The sequence below is a fragment of the Lepisma saccharinum genome, chromosome 4 (genome assembly GCF_977018435.1).
Source record: "Lepisma saccharinum chromosome 4, izLepSacc3.1, whole genome shotgun sequence".
NCBI classification, from domain to species: Eukaryota; Metazoa; Arthropoda; class Insecta; order Zygentoma; family Lepismatidae; genus Lepisma; species Lepisma saccharinum.
Window position 1 is genome coordinate 82687338 of NC_139232.1, and position 24488 is coordinate 82711825.

The 24488-nt window shown below is 37.2% G+C and overlaps 1 protein-coding gene across 3 annotated transcripts in view; it reads left to right on the forward strand.

The window, feature by feature from the left end:
• Window positions 1-19908, forward strand: part of su(f) (cleavage stimulation factor subunit su(f)) — a 156299-nt gene extending 136391 nt beyond the window's left edge. The window contains exons 12-15 of one of the 3 annotated variants that reach the window (XM_083120873.1): window positions 5294-5382; window positions 10412-10578; window positions 15125-15259; window positions 19197-19905. In XM_083120873.1, coding sequence (XP_082976999.1) covers window positions 5294-5382; window positions 10412-10578; window positions 15125-15259; window positions 19197-19432 — 627 coding nt within the window. In that variant the 3' untranslated portion in view covers window positions 19433-19905. Of the gene's footprint in view, window positions 1-5293; window positions 5383-10411; window positions 10579-15124; window positions 15260-19196 lie in introns of all 3 variants that reach the window. The other 2 variants (XM_083120872.1, XM_083120874.1) reach the window with 2 other exon arrangements.
• The last annotated feature ends 4580 nt before the right edge of the window (window positions 19909-24488 follow it).

Sequence of the window (24488 nt, forward strand, 5' to 3'; positions counted from 1 at the left end):
GTCAGTTATTTTTATGAAATTTTGGGATGTTGTGATGTAATGTCAGTGTTACATATACCGCTACCGTATTCTCGCGTCTATAAGCCGCACTTTTTTTCCCCGAAAAGTGGACCAAAAAATGGGGTGCGGCTTATACATGCGAATGATAAGAAAAGCATGTGCGGCTTATACACGCGAATGAAAGAAAGTGCAGCTACTGCTAGGATACTAAAATACGTACGTTGATTTGTTATCTTTATCACATAACGGATTCATTAACAGCAAATCCAACAACAATGCATCTGTAGCAGGCTTTGCAACAATATGATATATTTAAATATTTTTTTGCAACAATATGATAATATCTATCTTTGAACACGAATCATCCTTACTGTCGTATTGATCTGGAAACCATTCAGTAAAGTGAAGTTGTTAAAGAAGGTTGTGGGCCTGAGGTCAAGCTTGGTACTATCAAAGGGAGGATGTCTGGCAGAAGAATCAGCTACGATGCTCATTTTAAACTTCAAGCGATACGATATGCTGAAGGAAATGGCAACAGATCTGCAGCGCGATATTACGATGTGGACGAGTCTAACATTCGTCGATGGAGAAATTGGAAGGAACAACTTGCTGCAACAAGTGGCAAGAGAAAGACATTTCGTGGAAAAGGAGCCAAATTTCCACAGGTAGAAGAAGTAGTTTTGGCGTTTGTAAATGAGAGAAGAAGTACTGGCTATGCTGTAACCGTAGACATGATACGTTTTCAAGCTCGTGAAGTAGCTTCAAAGTTAGACATCAGTCGTCAAGCTTTGCGATCTAGTGCGGGATGGTGTTAACGTTTTATGCATAGGAAAAGTTTATCGCTTCGCCGTAGGACAACAATTGCGCAACATTTCCCTGCAGACTTTGATCAGAAAATTGTTGAATTTCACAAATACGTGATTCGAATGCGAAAGTCCAATGATTATAGCTTGTCTCAGATCGGCAACGCGGACGAAACACCTAGTTACTGGGACATGCCTATGTCCAGCACAGTTGCACCGAGAGGCTCGCACACCGTATCGATCAAGACCACGGGCGGAGAGAAACAACGATGCACTGTAATGTTGGGTGTTCTTGCGGATGGAAGGAAACTGCCACCGTATGTTGTGCTGAAGCGTAAGAATGTGCCAAAGGAGGCATTTCCGCCGGGTATTATCATACGTGCCCAGCAGAAAGGATAGATGGAAGAAGAACTGGTATTGGACTGGATTGACAAAGTGTGGAATAGAAGGTCTGGTGCATTGCTGAAGCAAAAGAGTTTGCTGGTGTGGGACATCTTTCGTGGTCACCTAACAGACACAATACAGACAAAATTGCAACAGTTGAAAACGGATGTAGCTGTGATTCCTGGGGGTCTAACGTCTGTACTGCAGCCCCTAGACGTTTGTGTAATTCGCTCGTTTAAAGCTGCGTTCCGGCGTCTGTATAATGACTGGATTAGTGCAGGAAACCCCGAGCTTACAGCAACAGGAAAGTTCAAACGTCCGACTGTCAAGCAAGTGTGTGAATGGATTCTGGCAGCATGGGAAAGTGTAAAGTCTGAGACAATTGTGAAGGGCTTTCTGAAGTGCGGCATATCCAATGCCCTAGATGGTACCCAGGATGAAATGTTGTGGGATGATGATGTTAGTAATGAAGATGACAATACCTCTTGTGCAGAAAATATTTCAGCGAGTAGCAGCAACGACAGTGAATAAGGGCTTTGAGGACTGAAACTGAATGATACGGTATTAATATGTAGATCATTGCGCTAAAATAAAGGTTAAAATACTTTTAAAATACTTACTTGAAAATTGGCTACCTACGCAAAAAAAAAAAGTCAATCGTGCGGCTTATACACGAGAAATTTTATTTTCCTGAAATCTAAGGCCAAAAAAGGGGGTGCGGCTTATACACGCATGCGGCTAATAGACACGAGAATACGGTATTCAATGTATCCTTGAAAGATATATTTGATATTTTCTAACTTGTATAGTTGAACAGTAGAGTCCCAATATTCGATGTGGAGAGGACCAAGACTATATTGAATTACAAAAACTCAGACTACAGTATACATAAAAATCTAGGAAAAATCAGAAGAGGCAAAAGAAAACAATATAACAAAATACTGCAGTATGTAAAAAATAGGATATACTGTATTTTTATGAGTATTGTACTTACATTGCTCAATACAGTAGTAACAATAATGTTATGAAAACTGTTAAGCAGTATTGAACTTACGCTTTAAAGAAATGGTCAAAGTCTTCTGTTTCAGGGCATTGCATTATTTCATTCACAAATCCATTAATCTATTCATGTACAGGCCGACACACATATCTCTGCTGCGATCGGCGCAGCGCAACATGAGAACCAGTGTTACTAATTTGTTCGATAGAAAAATCGCTACAGTGCACAGTGGGCCAGAATTCTTAAAATGGGGAAAAAAAATTGAAATTCCTACTTTAAAGCAGAGCTTTTAAACCATTAGTTTCCTGTAGAGCAATGATGGGGCTGCCTCAAAATGCAAAAAGTTCCAGGTGTTAACATAAATGGAAATTTAAGGTGGGCAAACCCCATACATTTGTTAAATGCCATTTCACAGCTGTCTCGCACACAGTTTCACTTATGAAGACTGGTGTTGAATTATGAGAACGTTATCTGTGTGGGCTTCTGTGGCACATATTCTACATATCACAAAGGTATGTACTTTCTGTGGGTGGAGTATGAATTAATTTACTGAATTGTGGGCATTGTTATACAAGCATGTTCATACGCTGCCGTTTTCAGCTGTTACAATGACATATGTTTCTTCCCTTTGACTTTTAAAATTTGTGGGATGAGGTGGGATGAAAATGTTCATGCTGAATGATTCAATGTGTCTTATAAATTCAACCAGGTGAAAACTGGCTGCCAACTCCTGCCTATTCGCAGTTATGAAATGGAAAAAGAATATCATTTAAGGTTTATCTCAGTCAGTAAATGAACATAATGTACTTTAGTAAAATTTATTTCGTAGTGTAAGGTAGGTGAAAATCATCGTGCCCACTGCACTGTGCCATAAAGGAATATGGGGGAATGTGGAGGCTCAACATATTCAGGATCTCGGCTATTTGTGGAGGTAATGAGATGAGCACCACGCCGACCCCCCTAACTCCCTTCCCGGTTACCCTTAAATGCACATTTGTTACATGGTGTGTCAATCTGAGCTGCTTTTATGCAGGACTAAGCAGGAGAAATCCGACCGTAGATCACCCACCCCAAGAATCCAACTCGAGTTCCGGCTTGGCAGTCAGACACACTACCGATTGGACCATAAAATCTTCATTTGATGGTGTGTTCATGTCAACAAGCACAGGATTTAACTGATTTTATGTGATATAACAAACTAGTTTTTCTCAGTACATGAGCACAGGGCATTCTTTGTACACAACATGTTACTTGAATATTTTGCACTGCTATCATGTGAATAACTACAGAATTTGAATCATTTAATGCATTTTATGTATTATATTATTTTCTTAGAAATACTGACTACGTAAAGTATCTATTCACCAATTCAGATTTTTGTCCCATTTTCATATTTCCGGCCCACTGTGCAGTGCGCCGAAGCACAGCTATTCGTAGAACAAGGAAATAAGGGAACTCTGCTCTATCTAAATGTTGAGTTTTAAACGCCATGCATTATAAGGAGGCTGGGATTAATATGTGCTAACAAGGGGCTTTATATATACATACATATCGACTAAAACTTCACTAAATATGGACTAACACATGCGTAAAATTACACAAAATGATGCAAAGAAGACTTCTTTATAGTGATTCATTATTTGTGTGATTTGAAATAAAGTAAACAATGTATTATTTTTCCATTGCATTAATTGACCTGGTGGCATTTTAACTGTTCTCTGCCAATAAGCCCATCCACACTGGTTTGAGAACTAATAACCTGCACTCTGAATATGTTAAACCTCGACAATTGAACTACAAACACTCCTCTTTAAGCAGTATTATTGCCTCTCTGTGATGGGCGACAGTCGGCTGCCTTTGTTGTACATTTAAAAACGATGCCAGCTTCCGCAACAATAACAAGAAAAGAATAACAAGTACACACATTGCCACCAGATGATAAGCCAAGTGGATTTTTCTTTTGTTATGGACTTGCCACAAAAGTATGCCAATTTTAACAAAGAAAACAATATGCATCGCATTAAGCAGCAAAAATAGCAGCTTCCTTCCTTCATACAATTCCTACAAGAACACGTGACAGAGCCAAGAGTTGAAATGCTCATGCATCCACATAACGTCTTTCTTTTGAGCAATTCTAAAGTGATGAAATATGAGCAATAGTACTGGAGGCATTATGGAATTTAACGTTCACTAACCAAACACATGCACTTTCACATACACACACGCAATACATGCACACAACGTCAAACCAGTCAGGTACTTGACTGTGGTGCTTCCAATCCAACAAAACTCAGTCACTTTGTCTTTGTCCTTCCGTAATAGAAATAGTGCTTCATTAATACAGTTGGCCACACTAGCACTGCATAAAAGAAGGGACCATTACGTCATGCTATATTGCCACATTAACGTCCCTGTTGAATGGTGTGAGCCGTGAGCTGGAGCGCTATTCAATTGTTTTCAATGATGTTTGCGCGAGTGTGTCCAGGAATGGACTTTATCTTTGCGTAATGAAATAAAAATGTTAAACTTAATAAATTTAGGTTCATCATTGAAGATATTATTATTTACATGCTTTGAAACAATTAAAATTCTGACTTAAGAAGTATTTTTCTTCTGGGTATTTTTTTACCCAGCAGGCATCCTGCCAGGTTAAAATGGCAAGAAAACAACTTGCAAACAGAACAAACATGTCAATCAAATTTGATGAAAATATTCCGGGAATGTGTGAATGGAGTTGGCCATCACTTTGACCAACTCTTATAACACAGGTTCGGACTCATTATGCAATATAAATACAATTTTCTGCATGCTAAAGATATGTGCGTAAAAATAAGCGGGACATCACTAGTCGGAAATTACATCATCCGCACCGTGCCTCCCCATTCTGCAGACACATGCTATCTCGGTCAGGAGCCAAGACGAACACACTGTATCAAAACATTGGGTTATCGAGGTCCTACTGTATTGTGTTTAGGACTGAATCAATGAGTAGGGAGAATTTAGTATTTATCTACTTAATCTTGTTTTCATGAAAATTTATTGGTTTGCTTATTGATATGAGTTAGTACAAAATATTTAAGACGTATACTTATTTTTTTCTCTCCAGATCAAGGAATTTGAAGGAAAAGAAACTGCACAACTAGTTGACAGATATAAATTTCTTGACCTCTACCCATGCACAGCAGCTGAATTGAAGTAAGTAATGTAGTAAAGATTTACTTACATGTGTTTCACAACTTTTATTTACTTTGGGGATATAAAATAGCTTTTATCTGGTCACAAAACTTGTTTTAAGGGTTCCATGTTATCATTGATTTCTTTTGTGTTTATGCTATTTTTTTTCATCAGCTGGGCCATTACCACCTAAGGGGGGGGGGGGGGGTTAGTAGTAAAAGCACAATGAATAGTAGCCTGCATGAGAGTTTTCACATAACACAAACAAACATTTGAAGGGCATGGAGTTCAGTTTCATGTAAGGTGGTACATTTATTTCAGTTCTATTGGACTGCTCACAACAGAGCCTCCGTTATATTATATATAGGTCATCAAGTGGTAGTTGCAAACAATTCTTTAAGTCATTTATTAGGCCAAATAAACTTCATTTAAAATACCATCAACAAGTGTGGTCAGACTCCCCATGTAGTTCTTGTGGAGAATTGAAATCCCCCTCTATAATTTAACTTTCAAAACTATTTATTAAATAATATAAAATTAATTAATTAATTTTCATTAATCAGAATGTTGCTTCCAATCGTTCTTCTTTCCTTCCGTGTGCTTTGTGCATATATATTATATAGTACATTTCTAGAAGGGAATACCGCAAACTCGCCCAATTTTTATGCCAATTTTTTTTTTTTTTTTTCAAAGAATGGGGTGCTATGATTGCATCAAGCTTATTTTTTTAAAAAAAATTGTGATATTACTTAAAATACATTTCTTATTAACTGTCTTTGGTTCAAGATTAAGATCCATGAATATGTGTTAAATTTGAATAGTCCAAATTGACTCACATAATTTATTTGTGACAGTTTAGCAAACATTTTCCCAGTCTGAAAAATATAGTTAGCACATTCGTTGTTTTTGATTTGTGCATTATTGTCGATGTATTACACTTGAGAAAATTTAATACAGTGTTGCGAAAATGGACTTTAAAAATTTAATCTTCTGTGTCCGAAGATTCTGCATAGCAATCATTGGTTTCGTGCTGCTGTGTTTTATCTTTTAAGTGGCGTAATAAACAGAACTATACTATGGGAATATTATGTGGTGAAAGATTATAAACCAATTTTGGGGCTGCAAAAAACTGAGTGTGACGATTATGCAGTGAAATATGGTACTCCCATAGCTACCATGTGTACATAGGCGTAACTAACATTGTCCGGACCCCCCTGGGGAAGGTTTGGGGGAGGGGTCCAAGAAAAATCAAATAGTGACGAGTCAAATTCATCACTGCTTCGAGAGACGAATATAAAGAATGAGAAATCTGGGAAATTTCTTCTTTCTTCAATTTTTGTCCATGTGAAGCGCATCTGTTTCGCCTCAGAAGTACAGACCATGTACATTAATTCCCGTTAGTCCGAGATATTCGTTAACACACCAGTTTTTGGTTTGCGGTTTGAGAATTATTCAGCAAACCCTGCCTACTTTCTTTTGTTTTTGTGCACTAATCTCTCTCTAGGGACCCCATAGACAAAGGTACTGGCCATGCAGAAAACTGCACGTGGGTCAGACAAAGTTCTTGGAATTTCAAGTGCCTCAGCTAATTTCCACTCCCTTTTGCAAATTTAGACTTGGTCAGAGGACACAATCATTGTCTAGTGTAAAACAGCCTGCATTCGAGTAGGTATGTTTCGGCAGCAGGTAATGAGGGAGAACATTTGCATTGATTTTCCATAGAAAACCTTTACTGAAAGTACCATATAAGGGAAGTCACTCTGGAAGATTACTCTACTGAGTCTGATTAAGAACCAATTCATTGGAAAGTTTTACTGATCTCCTTTTTATTTACAATAGAGGCTAGTGGCAGAGTAAGCAATTCCTTTGAGGGAAGAGACCGTCTGTTTAGTTTCTTAATTTTTAATTTTTGATTGTAGACGTCAGAGGGAGATGTCGGCATTTAGTCTTATGTTCATGGATATTTGTTGCTGGTTGGGGAAGAGTGATCGCATGATTGTTGAAAAATATATTAGGTTGGGAGAGGTGAAGAACCCCATGTTACAGTTTCTGGTGCAAATAAACATACCCGATCTCCATGGTGGAGTTGTTAGCCTAGTGCACTACAATGCCAGGGACCCCGAGTTATAATCCCGGCCTGGGCATGGATGTTCTTTGTAAGTTTCCCTTCATCAGTTTCATTATATCATCACTCATCTTCATTGTAGCAATTAGTCAAAAGTGGCAGAATAGCGACGTAGAAAAACCTTAATTCAAACAATCATGTTTTGTTTTCTTAAAAGGGAAAAGGCACATGTGGTTCACAAAAAATATTGTGAGATGCCGAATCAGTGTTGAATCCAGCAACTTCTTTCCCTGGGTGGGAGGGGGGAGCGGATATCAAACTTCCCGGGGGGGATGTCATAAGCACCTAATTATAACACTATTTTAAAATATTATTAAATTGCCAGGAACCTGTGATATATAATTAAATTGTACTGTCCCTTCATTCATCTTATCTTACAACATTTCATTCCCATATTCACAATTATCTAAAGGGGAAGAAAGGTCAAGTAAAATAAACGAAATCAAGAAGTCATTGTGATAGCAATAAATTACGATAAGAGTGCACAAGCATGTCATCACTATTCCACAGCAAACACGTGTCCATTGTTGAGTTTCAATGACAAACAATAATAATTAATTCATTATTTTGACTTTTAATTACATAGAGGACTGAATCAAGGTGCAAAATTATGATCAGGAAAGGGGAAAAAGATGGTGATGAAATGCCACATAGAGAACTGTGGTTCTGTCAAATAGGTTTTGTTGAAGTTTGTGTTTTCTCTCGCAGGTTGCAGGTTTTGGTACATTATCTTGCAAATTATTGGGGTTGCAAAACCATTTAGCTCTCGTTCTGCTCTACAAAATAAGACTATAGGATTTTATATAGCTGCTCAAGAAGAGTGGAAAATCATTTACATTTCTGTCCAATTTTTTAACAAAACACGAAAGAAAAGGTAGGGAAAAAGTGCTGAAGCATCAAAGGGGGATAAATGGGCTAATCTCACGAAAAGGTGCAAAAATGTGCAACAAAGTGTGTTCATTATACTTGATCCCATGTCCTAAAATATATATATCTCAAATGATCAGTGTGAAAACAGCTATATTTTTGGAAAGGTGTTGCACCTTAAAATCTGTTCCCTATATATTATTATGAAAAAAGGCAGAAAAGTACATTCTATGTTAAATTAAAGTAAATGAAAGAAACCCAAAGTGAAAATGGTTGCCAAATTTCTCAGCTATTGTCCAAATGTTGTACCAGGTTATTGAAATTTTCGGGAAAGGTTCTTTTTCCAGAGGGAATTTCTCCCCTCCCCCCGTCTGAATTCACCACTGCTCCGAATTCCATAGAGCCTTGTGCTCGTTCAGTACTTGAAATATAATTCTCTCCACAGCACCAAGTGTATTTTCCAACGTCTTGTCCAGTCAAGAAAGACAGGAAAAAGTAAGAAACAACTAGCAGGTCAAGAAGTGAAGAAATTTTACTTCTGGTTAAGAATTTTAGCTATCACAATGAATTCTTGATTTTGCTTATGTTACTTCACTTTTCTTTCCCTTTGGATAATCGCAAAGATGGGAATGAGCCCCACATTAGATTATACAGGCTGTGAGTCCAGACGCCAGAGCCTTACTAGTCTGCCAAATACAGTCCAGGATGCATTAATTGATAAAGCAAGTCTAATTCTCTTGTTAAATACTGAATCAGTTTTCATCTTAACTGGCCTTTTGGTAGGAGTTTTTCATTAAATACATATTTATTTTCATAATTGCTAATTTACATCTTTACCTAAGTAGGGGTCGAATAAATGAAGGTTAAGAAAAACAAACAAAGTCATTAAAAAGCCATGAAAAAGTCGAGAATTTTAAATTTGTTATTTTGGTATACACCTTAAATAGCCTTGACTGATTTCGTTCAAATGCGATACCAGGGACTTGAATGCTGTGAAAATTACAAATAAAAAAATATATAATTTTAAGGCAGTTGGAGAACCTAAATAATTGATAACTCGTCCCATGTTTGCCCCACCTGGCCTCCTGCCTCTGACACTGTGGAATGGAAGTATTGCCACTCTGTTTAATTAATAATATGTATTTTCAGTTTGCAAAGAAATTTTTCTAAAAAATTTTTTGCTCGCTTCGCTTGCAGTACAGCCATTTATTTAAGAGTCACATCAAATTTGTACTTATTATTACTACTTCAAAATAATTCTTTTAAGTGATGTATTGCCAACTCTCTGCATTCTGCAATAATTGTACTCGATATGTGGAAGAGTAACGCACTGTAAATTATTCAATAAACATAGAATAAATAATGCCAAATGCATATTTGGAAATCAAAGGACGATTTGAATCAGTAAGTCTTCTTTGCTACAGCTAAGAAACGACAGATGTTGCTGAGAGGAAGGAGAGGTACTTGAGGCAAAATTCATAATATTTTATGGATGCCTTAGGGAACCAGAGTTGTCCTTTGCACACAAATATTGAAGAGAAGTGTAATTTAAGAAGATAACATCTTTATCGAACATGGGGTGCAGGCGCCAAAATCTTATTTTCAGTAGGGATCTGAATATACATAAGTCAATTTCACAACTTCCATAACAAACAGATGAAGACATTTTAAAAATTTGGATGCATAGCAACGCTACACACATACACATTAACACACGCGTTACGCATACACGTGAATTACACACATACACACACACATGTGTGTATTTATAGAGATATACATACAATGCATGCTTTTCATCAATCGACTTCCACCCCCCCCCCCCCTTCCGAAGATAAACTCTGAGTTACGCCTACGCATGTGTATATATACGTACGTATATATGAGTAACACATGAAAAAATGAATCAACTACCACATACATCTGATGCTTATGTAATAATAAAGCATACCCTGTAAGAAAATAATTTGTCACTTTTTATTTTCATACACATTTAAATTTTTCCTTTTTTTTCCCTTTGTTACATATAAAGTTTAATTTCCAACATTCTTATTGCAGGTCAATAGGGTACAATGAAGTTGCAAAATCGGTGAAGTTATTTCATCCATTGTCTGGGGGATTGGACATGGATGATGATTCGCAAAACTTACCCAAACCAGATTTTGCTCAAATGGTACCTTACAAACCAAAGGTACAAGCCATACCAGGGGAACATCCTGTTCCAGGTAAGAGAATGAAGAAGTTCTCATGCATCATGAAAATTACAAAATATTATAGTGTATCTTATTGTAGACTGGTTTTCTTAAGATTTACTGTTTCACTATATAATTTACACTGTGGTTATGCAAACTTTTAAGAACAAGAGGTTTCTGCAGCTACAACCTTATGTTTTGCATTGCATCTCCTCAATAGAGAAACTTCATAATGTAGCAATTTCATGCAGCTGACTTGCTAGAAGTGAGACAAAGAAGATATGATGGTTATTAGTAATAATTAAAATGCATAAAGAAACCAAAGTATCCATCTCTAGTTCATCTCAACCTTAAAACTTTTTCTATTATATACATTATTCAGATGCAAAATTTAAGCGAGTTTATTTAGTTTGTAATTAAGTGTAACCAATTTAATTGGGATAATTTATTAAGCACAAACATAGCACAAAACAGACCAATATACTACTTGATGCCTTGTGCTGGAATATACTTTTTTTTTTACAATTTTTGCTTATCTTGAAATAAGATCTTTGATATCTTTCAGTGTTTAATGTAATTTGACCACCTGTTACTAGTTTCATTCAATAAAATTGAAATAATCATCAGTCATTGAGACGTTAAGCTGATGGTGTGTTCACCCTGCTAACCACCCGCTTCACAAAGACTATCAACTCTAATGCCAAACCCCTTTTCCCATACCATCCTTCAATTTCCACTAAACTTTCACTGTCTTTGCGTGTCTCGCCTACAGCACTAGAAGCAGGATTAACGGACCACTGGTTTGATAACTGAAATACAATCCTTACTATTAAGTTCATAAAAAAAAATACCACCCAAATATAAGATTACAATTGAAGTATTGTGTTACCTACATTTTCTTACTTTTTGACCAGCCCTTGTGTATGTCTTGACATTTACCCAATTTGTTCACCCTGATTTATTTCAATTAACTCAATACTAGTAACTGATCGTTGAGTTATTTATCAAATTTCAACATCAAACAATGACTCATGATTTGTCATTCAACTGAGTATTCACTTAAAGAATGCTCCCCAACACTGAACAGCTGACCGATGTAGAATGCCCTGTATGTCAAGATAAATACTGATTGATGTCAATTCAAATGAACAAGCTCGAACAAACTATTTGGTTAATTACACACCCACTTGGATACTCATTGACAGGACATCACCACATAAGATCAATTCCCGTTGCCTATCCTTACATCCTTCAAAAAGTTTAAACAGGATGCAGTGCAAATATCTGCCCATATACAATCATTTAATAACCACTGACTCGAACATGAGTTTTTCCCCCTGCTGGAAAGGAACTTCACATTAATACAATTATATTTGACACTAAATATATTAGATACCTTGGTTTTGGGTGAAATCGTATCACGTTGATTGTTTATAAGATGTAAAATTTATTCAAACAACAGAAAGGTAATAGTTCAATTGCACAAATAACATCCTGTTAAATCAGTTCTGTCCTCAAAATTACAAGATATATATTAACGAACAGAATTTTCACCACCAATATTTATCTCTTTTCATAAGCAAGTACTGATTGAAAATTCAGAATTAATAGGTGAAAGATCCACTATTTCTGGCACTACCTTTTTTTAAAAAAAGATTTGTTTTCAAAAACATAGGTATCCAAAAACTGATTACAGCATTTTATTTGTATACATCCCTTCACCAACCACATTTCATGCATTTGATGTGCTCAAATAAAAATTAGAGGGATATCACATACAACATATTTTGCTAAGCAACAATTCAGCTAATTTTTTTACATGAGTTTGGCATGCCCTGTGTAAACTAGTTTAAATGCCATTTGTGCATGCCTTATGATAAGCGTTATACTTTCTTATTTATTTTGGTCACGTGACACCTGCTAAAATAGCCCTATAACTTTTTTCTCACTTATCCGTTGTGATCGTACGATCTATTATTACTTAAGTCAATCGATATAGCAATTTTTACATGAAATTTGCAAGGTTTCCTTTCAGTTGCAACCTTTCTTAATATGGCGTCGCACTTTTCTTTGTTATGTGCACGATGTCCGAGTGGATCAGACACAGCTTTTTGTCAATTAACACTGCACATGCATAGCTAGCTATGAACGGGGTATCTTAATCAGCAGTACCTTTGAATTTCGATACAAAAGGTCTCTCAAGAGCAATAAAGAACAAAGCTTTTTACTTACGATCTTGGGGCGGGGGGTCGATTCAAGGTCAATTCAGACAAGGATGAACTTCACCACTTCCCACTCCGCAACAAAGCATCTCCAAAGGAAATAACAGCAGAATCCTTTCATTGGTAACTGTGTTCCTTATCCTGCTGAAGCCATCACCTTCCTTGTCCATGTTGCGAGCTCCAGCCCGCTTCCCGTACGAATTCACATTCCCATGTCACGCGTTCAACAATTCATCACTTTCAAAAAACACAGGTTCTATTAACTTTGTAAGATGTTGCACACGCATAAACATTACAAATATATACATGTAGAGTGTGGCCGCGGTGGCTCAGTCGGTAACGCGTCTGACTACCATGCTCAAGGTCCCGGGTTCGATCCCCGGCCGGTTCAAATCCGGGAACTTTTCTAACGGTGGAAGCGGCCCCAGCGCCCACTCAGCGTCGAATAACCCTGGGGGGTAAAGGCGGTCAGGGGCGTGATGCTGATCACATCACCCCCACTCACGACCGGATCAAGAAAGTGAGGGGCGTTACCCTCACACCCCCTATACTCCTTCATGGCGTGGTGCTATGCACAGGGGAACACTTTACCTTTTTTTACCTTTTTTTGTGTCTCATTGATCTTATATCTATGTTTGGTGTCTATAGCATGATCTCCCCACATCCATAGTTATTTGTTAAAGATTTAATCAAATTTTAACGTTCCTAAAGTGTGTGTTTTCTCATATGAGATCTTGAACTCACGCTCCACGCAAAACGAAATCTCCTTAGCCTGGAACCAGAGCGTTAACTAGAAGCATCATAAATATGCTAAAAGGCTATATTTAACACGATTTACAACACACTTATTAACAAACGTAAATATCGAGTTAGACAATCAAATAAGTCGATTAAAATTTAGTAATTGAAAAAATTATATAACTAAAATTTGGAACATAATTAAAGAAACAGCTAGCGATGACATTCTTGCATTTAGGGTGGAGATCGCACCAAACCGTAGTCACCAGCAACCTAGCGTGAATTCTTGCAATTAAATGAACCAATCACTTTCAACCCGTAAGTATATATCATGAAATTCTAACATTGAATCGAATTTATAATGACTTACTCAAAATTGACAAACATTTAACAAATTATGACCATACTCATCATATCATCATCAGTGTGCTAATAAGAAGATTAAATGCTGAAGCACCAAGCAACAAATGGCAGACAACAAGTGATATGTATCACTTGAAAATAAATTTCAGAAATGTAGCAAAGCTTTCGTACTAAAGTGACCGAAAAAGCTGCACATACCATTTGTCATTGCATGTAGAACACACAGCTATTTTTTCAGTAGCATCATGCTGCCTCAGTGTGTTGGTTGTGCATGCACAGTGAGCGGTTCTTTTTACAAACTGGAGCTGCCTGTATCGCTAGAGGCACATATTTTTGGTAAATAAAAAACTCAAAATTTCCGTACAAAAACAGTCAATTTCAGGTTCAAAAGTGGTAAATAAAATAAAATTTTGGTGCTATATCGGTGAAAAATGGATCAAAAGCAGTATATAGAATGACATTTTAGTTTTAAAATTGTGAACATAATACAAAATTTGATTTAAAACTTGCTCTTATTACAAAATAAACATAACCCTTCTAATAGTACATTTATATGGTTACCCGAGTATTAAGTTTATTCCTGTATGAAGGGGTTCATTCTTGCTTCTCAAATATTTACATCAGAATTAATAAATTTTCTGTGAATTGCATAACTCTCAGGATAATTCAGACTTTTCAGAAAGTGTCTCGTCTGTAAATAAACACTAAATTTCATGTTAAAGAGTCTATTTCGCATTTTACAGTGCATTTCGCATCATTTCATGACAAAACAGGGTAGGAAAATGCACATTACAATATGTTATTTCACATTTCGTGCTTTCATCAAAAATGAAATATGCATGCCCCTATATTGCTTGTCACTTGTCACTTTAGTCTGAATGTTGGCTTGGTGCCTCATTATTAAATTATAATATAAAATGTAGGTACTTGAATTGGATTTGAGCCCTTGACTTGAATATGAGTTGATCATGCTTATCTCACATCTTAATAAATATGTCCATGTAAATGTTAGACATATGCTTGTAATTTGTATTGAGTATGTGTTGCAACCTCCAGGATGGAGTGGGTACCACAGTGCACTGCAATGCCAGGTTCGAGTTCCGATCTGGGCATGGATGTTCTTTATAAGTGTCCCTTCATCAATTTCATCATATTATCACTCATCCTCACCCTTTGCAATTAACCAAAAGTGATAGAAAAGGGAAGTAAAATAAGTAAATAAATCAAACATTGAGTGTGTGCTATTGTTGTTACAGGAGGATCATTTCCTATGCCGCCAGCTGCAGCTCATTTGTGCACCCTGTTGCCTCCACCATCATGTTTCCATGGGCCGTTTGTTGCTGTGGATGTTCTCATGGACCTGTTCTCAAAAATACAGTTACCTGAATCAGGTATGGAACTTTATAAGATTTGCAGGAAATATTGTCCATTAGTATTTACATATAGTGGAACCTCGATTTTATGTTTTTTCATGTAACTAAGGTGAGAAAATCTTAAAATGTGGGAAAATGTAAAATCCAGAAAATTTCATAATATTTTCACTATTAGAACCATCAAAAGTTAATACATAATGTGGGAAAATGTAAAATCCATGTTTCGGGTATCCATATTTTTTTCATATTTCCTCCTTATGTACTCATTCCCTCAACCATGTATTTCATTCCTACATTTAATATTGCCATGTCCATGAACATGTGTTACCTGAAATAATACACAGTGGTACCTCTCTTAAAAATCCCCAAAACATTATTCTCAATTCCAGCACTGTGTTACGTTGAGATAGCCAGTCTCACGTACACCGCTGACTGAAAAATGTTTGATAAGAATGATTGTTTTTACTGTACAGCATTGTCGTATGTATTTATGTCACAAATACCATAGCTCATAGGTTATGTACAATAGTACCATTCTCTCCAAAAAAAACAGAATTGAAATGACAAAATTAATCCTTTAGGCCACTTGTAACAACCAAAGAGAGAGAGAGAGGGGGAGGGGAGAAAGTTAAGTTACCTTCCAAAAACAATGTATTATGAAACTACAATACGTAAGTCACTGCTTACGTGTGGTTTAAAAGTCCTTTACTTTACAAGATGTTTTGGTCCCATTGCAAGATCCTTCCTCAGGGGTGCCCAACTATCACATTAAGGGATAAAATTGGATTAAGAAGTTGTTAAAGAGATAAAAGGCTTGGGATTTTAAAAAAAACCTGCAATTTCATCATAGCCATCAGCTGTCTTATCTTTCGACAGCTTGTGTCCTTATCTGCAAATGCTGATGTCCACGTCTTCTGGGTCCCTAGTATCTGAGCATACAGGGAAACGAAGCAGCTCATGCTGCCACCAAGTCTGCTGATGCAGATGGTGACATTTTGCGACCTAGCAACCTGCAGAACATGTTTCATGGTTGCCTTCTTGACACTTGGCAGGAAGAGTGGGTTGTTGTAACAGGGAACAAGCATCATGCTGTTAAACCCACCATGGGTGCATGGTGTTACTCGTCCAATCCCTCCCGTCAAGAAGAAGTTGTTCTTACTCGACTGCATATTGGAAACAGCCATCTTAACACATGGTCACTTGCTGCAAGGGCTGGACCCTCAAATGTGTCATGTTTGTAATGCCATTTTAAGTGTTCAGCATATTCTTGTTCAATGTGCTGATTTTGCTTTCCTCAGGCAGACTTTTAATCTTCCTAGCTGTTTGTCATTCCTGTTGGGCGAAGACAACAGTGTGTTATCATATATATATATATATATATATATATATATATATATATATATATATATATATATATATATATATATATATTCATTCATTCATTCATTGTTTTCTGCCTAATTGGCAGGTTTTTCACTGCAATCTCCAGCTTTCCCTGTTCTCTGCCTTACGCTTCGTAATAGCATACGACCCAGTTAATTTAATATCATCCATAAGCTGATATATCTTTCTTCCACGGACTTTTCTTCCTTCAACCATTCCCTCCAAGGCATCTCTTAGCAGGCAGTTTCTTCTTAGACAGTGTCCTAACCAGTTTCTTTTCCTCTTCTTGATGGTCTCCAGTATAGATCTTTTTTCACCAACTCTTTTCAGTACGGCTTCGTTTCTTACCTTGTCCGTCCATTTTACACGCTCCATTTTTCGCCATGTCCACATTTCAAAAGCTTCGAGTCGTTTCTCTTCATTTCTTCTCAACGTCCAGGTTTCTGCACCATATAGTGCTACACTCCACATATATATATATATATATATATATATATATTTTTTTTTTTCCTGTTTTTTCCACTCTCTGTGAGCAAGCTTTTAGTATATTCTTACTTTTTAATGTGTTAGGTTTGTCTTGTGCAGGTCCTTTTACAACCTTGCACTTTTAGCTTTTCCAAAGCAGCTTTTTACACTCATTATTTTAATTCCCCATATACATTGAAGAGTGGAAAAGACCTAATGTGCTGATGCACGTCACAATCTATCATCGTGCAGAACTGGCGAAGCATTTCATTGTGCTGCTCTATGTGTATTTATATCTGTATTAGGGTTATGACTTTTTTACTTTTTGTAGAATAATTGATTTCCTGTGTCCTAAATTGATGAACTTTTGTTCAAATTTAATGGGAAAAGGGTTTAATTCTGTTTAGTTTAGGAGAAACTTCAGCTCAGATTTATTTTGTCTAACAAGACATGATAATTATGTATTATGCTATAATTATGCTATTGGTACTTGTAAGTTTGAAATTTTGCATGTTATGTTATAACAATAAACTACATATTCTTTTTCTGTTTATTCCTTGACAGTAGGAGTGTGAAATTCTTGAAAGTTCAAATATTTAGTGTTAATGTGTGCTGGGTTTTCCTTTTTTATCATGAGTATCAGCAGGTTAGAGCATGGTATTTTATGTGGTCTCGATGGTGACATCATTAATTTATTCTTTTAAACAACTTGACCAGCACTCCCACTGACCTGGGAAAGTCGGGGAAATTGAATGTTTTTTGTTTGCCAGGATTGTAAACTGAAGTGAAGACACATTTTCCCCATACCTTATTTCCTCTGTTAGGAATATTTCATATAAAACTGCTCCCTTACTTTCTTTTTTATAATACAATATTAAATAAAGTAGATTCCTTTGGTTAAACTGCAAAATTGAAGACATAACACTTTATTAAGTTGGAATTATAGCTTTCCTGGTGACATTATTCGTACAAGTGTTCTCAGATTACCATTCAGATTAATTTGATGTTAGTGTCAAACGTTTCAAGTGCATACATTGCTTTCACGACCAGGGAATGTTAATTGAAGACCAAGTATCAGGTTAAAGATGTGAGAATGAAGCTTCAGAGCTTAGACTCTGTCCTGTGATTGGTTCGCTCTGGATTCCGGTGTCAGCAGATGTCATGCTTTCACAGAAAAGTGGATTCCAGGGAGTCCCGTGTCCATGTTGAGATTCATGCTTTCTCAGTCAATGCCTTTGTTTCTTTTATGTGCCACCCCTGCCAAAGATCTGCTAGAGTTGCAAATAGTTACAGTGGTGGTTCACATGTTGAATTTTAGTGAATTTGTGCGATGGTGGAGAGTTTTACTACAGATTGCTACCTTGCATGTTCCTTATCACAAATACTGTATTTACTCAAGTACCCCTTGCACCTGAATAACCTGTGAACGGGAATTTTAAGGTAATAAATTAGGGGAAAATGTTACAATAGTTTTATCTATTCATTTAATAATTATTTCGCTATTTTTATTAGTTTCAAAATATAAGGAAGCTGACCTGCATCACCAGTTTCCAACAAAGTTATCACACAGTGCCATCAATTCATACCTGAATAAATATGGTAGTTTCTTTATAGTAAATATGGAAAGTTGTTTTATTCTATTTGACTTGCCTTGAGTATTGCTTTTCAACAAGGATGGATCGATGTGAAATTTTGGCCCATACCGATAAAGTACCGATATAAAATTTACTGATGCCGATTACTGATATTCTACCATTCCAGTATAAAATTTCCAATGCTTTATTGACCTCCTTAATAAATGTGTGTTACCTGATGAATCAAACTTTTGCAATGCAATAGAAGCTGCATATTTAGACATTTACTTCGAAAAATAGTACGGAATGGAGATTATATGTTTAAATCCAAAAATGGCCTAGTATTACACTAAATTGTAAGATATTTTTAGATATATCAGGTTTACCGATACATCAATATGCCTATATCAGCCAATACCGACAGAATACCAATTAATCTGTCCCATCCTTACTTTGTAATGTTGTTTCAAAAACAGATACAAAGTTGTTTAGACCATATTTTATGAATATTATGATTATTATTATTATTCTAGTGCCAGCACCTACAGCAGACAATGGATGTGACACGAAGCTGTTTGACCTTGCCAAGTCAGTTCATTGGATAGTGGAAGATGGACAGGAGGGACTAACACTCGCTGCAATAAAGAGGAAACGGAAACAACTCGGACTTCTTGGTGATAAGGGGGATGATAGTGAGGATGAGGACCTGATAGGGGCACCGCCTGTGAATGATATTTACAGAGCAAGGCAGCAGAAGAGGGTGAAATGAGCATACACTGTGAACACAGTTTGTTTTTATATGTTGTACTAAAGAGATCAACACCATTTTGCTAATGATCTCAAGGGAGCAATGGATGCAAGTTTTCCTAACAAATTGATTAAGATTTTATGTGGCGTAACACGTGTTAGTGTTGTGTGGCTTCGTAATGAAATAATTGGAAGCTCTCGCCAGGAAATGACTGTATCTAAAGAAAGTGTTCTTTTGTTTACGATTTTCTTCTCTTTTGTGGTAATGTCAGTTACCATGTCATCAACTATTTAATGTCATAAAATTTGATATCAGAGATTTTAAATTTATGTTCCTTATGTTACATTTTAATCATGTTACAAACTCTTTGTCATAGAAGATGTAATAAAGACACAGGTCAGCCTTTTTTTTTAATAAGTCATAATTTTCTTTCACCTATTTTTCGATCCACATATTTATGGTGAATGAGAGATCAAGACTTTGATTCAAAAACTGGGCACATTTCAAGATGAAAAGCGGCATATAAAAATGACATTTCCATGTTAAAATTATGAATATAAACCTAAATTTGATCTTAAAAACTACAAGTATAACACAAAATAAACATTATGTAGTTATCAGAGTATTCAGTTTATTCCTATGGAAAGTAGTCCATTTTTGCTTCTCAAATATTTGCAGCAGAATTAATCAATTTTCTGTGATTTGCATAACTTACTGGATAATTCGGACTTCTGTTCTGAATTTCGTGTTTAAGGCTCGACTGGACTTTTGGCACCCGAATGGGTAAATTTTTAAAAATTTTCCTCTCCATTCGAAAAACCGCTGTGATATTCCAAAATATGAAAAATTGCATATGCTTAGAATTCCTTCTAGAGCACTGACATGAATTTTCATGTGGTTTGCTTTCACTGTTGTCTAGATATTACCAATAGTTTCGCGATTACGTAAGTCTATTAAACTTTTGATAATATCTAGATAACAGTGAAAGAAAACTACACAAAATTTCGCGTCAATGCTCTAGAAGGAATTCTAAGCATATGAATTTTTTTCATATTTTGGAATATCACAGCAGTTTTTCGAATGGAGAAATTTTTTTAAAAAAAAATCGACCATTCAGGTGCCAGAGGTCCAGCTGAGCCTTAAGAGTTTATTTCATATCATTTTGTGACAAAACATGGTAGGAAAAGGCACCTCACACCCTTCAAAAACATGAAAAATTAACATTTTGTTTTTCTGTCAAAAACTAAAACATGCCTACCTATCTTTCATCTTTTCTGTTTTTACCATTTAGGGAAAGGTTTATTTTCACATTGCTAAATTAACAACAGTAGATCCTCAACTTAAAATTATAGGATTGAGGTGGAAAAATCTATGTATGAGGAGGCATATCTGGAAAGTAAAGATACAAAGGCCAATATGCATTCACATATTTTTTATTTTACAAAACTTTCACTATGAATTTACTAACTGCAGATACTTTACTTTTCAACATAATTGATGTCATTGTCCAAATACTTATTAAGTCTGCGAACCACCTTATGTATCCCAGTCCCATAGAAGTTTGGCATCTGATGATTGAACCATGTCATGACTGATTGATTTATATCTTTTACTTCAATTTTCTGCCACTTTTGGCTAATTGCGAAGATGGGAATGAAAGATGATATGATGATATTGATGAAGGGGAACTTACAAATAACACCCACGCCCAGGTTGGGATTTGAACCCGTGACCCCTCGCATCATAGCACACTGTGCTAACCACTCATCCATGGAGGCCTGCTCGACTTCTTTCACCTAATCATTGTCGTCAAACAGTTTCCCACCAAGATGTTTCTTTAGATGTAGAGACAAGTTAGCGTCATTGGGTACTAGTATAGTACATTTAGACCTAAATTTGGCTCGAAACGGAAATAATTATTAGAAAGCTAATTCCTTCTGAAATGCGTTCTTTAGGTCCCCCTGTACTTCCCCAGAAAAATCCCAAAAAATCCTGCATGGGGAACACCCTTAAATTTTGGATAAAAGGCCGCCATCTTGGATTTTTCAAAAAATGCTATAACTCAGTAATGGACAATCATAGGGAGGTGCTGTTTTGCGCTAATATGCATGGTTTGTGTAGTATAATAGATTGAAACATGTCTTTTCTAAAGATAGTCCAGTTTACGGTAAAAATTTAATGATATCAATAAGAATTTTGACAAAAAAAACTGAATTTTAAAAAAAGACGGCATTACCTATATTATTAATAGTTTTTTTTTTCTTTTCAGGTGTTAGTGATCGTATGCGGTTGTTGAAAAGCTAAAGAAGCTAAGAAGAAGATGGAGGAGAAGTGCATTTTCTGCGGTGAAGGCGGGATGGTGGACATTGACAGTGTCAATGTGACAAATGGTTAGAGACTTTGAGGAATCTCAGTATAAAGAGAAAAGATGGGATTGGGGAAAAAATTGAGGGCATTAGTCATGTGCGAATGCATATACAGTGCAGAAAACGTTATACCAGACATGGAAATTACGTTCCAGTTTCTCTACCTGTAGGAACAAATGCAACAAAACCCCTCCTCAGAAGTGACCTACATCCCTTCGACTTTAAAACATGCTGTCTATATTACGGGGAGACGGTTGATAAGGAAGCTTGCAACAAGCACCCACATCGCCTGCCTAAAATATGCCAAGTGGAAACTTTACAAATATGTCAAGTATTCGAAGTATGTGCGTAAATAGGTGCGACAAGTGGGGGGAAATAGTTCTAAATCGCATTAATAGCGAATGTGACCTGATTGCGGCCGAAGCGCAATATCATAAAAACTGTGATGCACGATTTTCAATCGTTGGTTCAAGTATGCCAGGCGAGCCATCTGAAAATGTGGTCGGAAGACCTGTTGACGAGTCCAAGTTAAAGGCTTTCAATAAATTATGCAACTTCCTGGATGACAACGATGACTGCCAGTACCTGCTGTCTGACCTTATGGAGATGCTCTTAAAGTTCAGTCCCGACTGTGACAAGTTATACAGTGTAAAGCGTCTGCGGGAGCTTTTATCAGCACGCTACGGCAATACTGTTCTTATGTCATCCAGCAAGAAATGTTTCGGGACTGTTGTTTCTTTTAGGCCCGTTGCATCGAGGATTTTAACGGACAAGTGGTACAGCGACAGAAAAAAAAGACGCTGTGGAAGAAAAGAAAAGGATTATAGACGCGGCTATTACCATCCTCCAAGAAGAGATAAGATCTAAAGTTTATGATTGCTCGACATATCCAACCTACGAAGAAATATCGAAAGGTGGAGAAAATCAAATAGGTGAGATGCTCACTCATCTGCTTTCTGGTCTAATGAAACCAGTAAAAGGTCCACCTTGCAACCAGAAGGTGTTGAGTGTTGCGCACTCTATCATTTCTTCGGTGCGTCTACGTTCATTTGTGTCAGCTGTGCAGGTTGGAATTGGAGTGTTTCTTCATAGGCGTTTCCGATCAAAACATCTAATTAACCTTCTGCATAATTTAGGCTGCTCTGTTTCCTACAGTGAAATCTGTAAGTATGAAACTTCCGTGACAATGAACACTTCAAGTGAAGTTCAGAAACATGGATTTGTGGAGTTTGTCTTCGATAATGCTGATCATAACACTCGAACTGTGGATGGACATGGAACATTTCATGTGATGGGAGGAGTGCAGTGTGTGACGCCTTCTTCAGCTGTTCAGACGAGTTCTCGTGTTCCACGACCGAAGATTGTACCAACGGCAACTGTTGTTGGAAAGTTTGGTTTCATCCCAATCGTCACTCACGACCGGCCCAAGAACCATTTATTGAATCGCCTGGTAATGGAAGACGTCCTCTCCCTGGAATTGCGGCCGATGGATGCAGAAATCGGAACCTCATACCAATGGATTTGGATGGCGGATCCCAAGTCAGCTGAAGAACCTCATACGGGATGGAGTGGTTTCATGGAGGTTGCCACAGGAAAAAGATCCTATGAAAAGTCAGCAGTGATACCCTTGCCCTTCGTCAATCTTCAACCTTCTAACCCCACCTCAATTAACACATGTCTTCGTTTCGCGGTAGAAGAATGCAGGAAGCGGCAACAAAGGTGTATTGTGACATTCGATCAGCCACTTTTCATTAAAGCCATGGATATAGTCTATCAGGCAGACGAAACTGATGAGCTGTCCAAGGTAATCGTGAGATTATGTGGATTTCAGCTGCTTATGAGTTACATGGGTGCGGTGGGCAAAATCATGGGTGGCAGTGGTATGGAAGAAATGTGGGGTGAGGTATTTGCCAAGAACGCTGTTGTCCACATGACTAATGGGCATGCTTATGCAAGAGCATTACGAGCTCATTCGCTGTCTCAGGCAGCTATCGCTCATTTGATTTTGGAGTGTTGTGAGGAAGGCGGACTTTTGATCAGCTCTGACGTCCAAACTCTCAGGGGAATTCACAGTGAGGTGTTAAACTTGTCCTCCTCCGCAGAATCATTCCTATCCAAAGTCAAACCTTTACTGAGTGCTGTATCTAGTGCGATGAAGACACTTGAAGAAAGAAGTCGTATTGCTAAATTATGGCTGCAGTATTTCAAGCAAGTTTCTATAATGCATGACTTCGTGAGAGCGGAAAGAACAGGCGACTGGAACCTTCATCTCTTCTCCGTTCAACGCATGTTAGTTCACCTCCATGCAGCTGGCCATATTCATTATGCTAAATCAGCCCACCTCTACCTCCAGAATATGTCTAAACTTAAGACTACTTTGTCGGATCAAGAGTTTGAACGTTTTGTCAGTCAGGGTTATTTTACAGTTCGGCGATCGGATAAGTTTTGGTGCTGCGTTTGGACGGACATGACCATAGAGCAGGTCTTAATGCGATCTATGAAGGTTAGCGGTGGCTTGACACAAGGCCGAAATATGTCTGATAGCGTTGTAGCGCATTGGATTTGCACCATGCCTGGAAGTCTCCAGGTGATGGAAGCAGTGGAAGCTTTCGCAGGAGTGACAGGTGAATCCTCCGACCAGCACATTTCTTTATCAAGATCGTGGAAGACTCGAGATACCAGTGATTTGAGGAAATGTTTAGTTTGGCTGA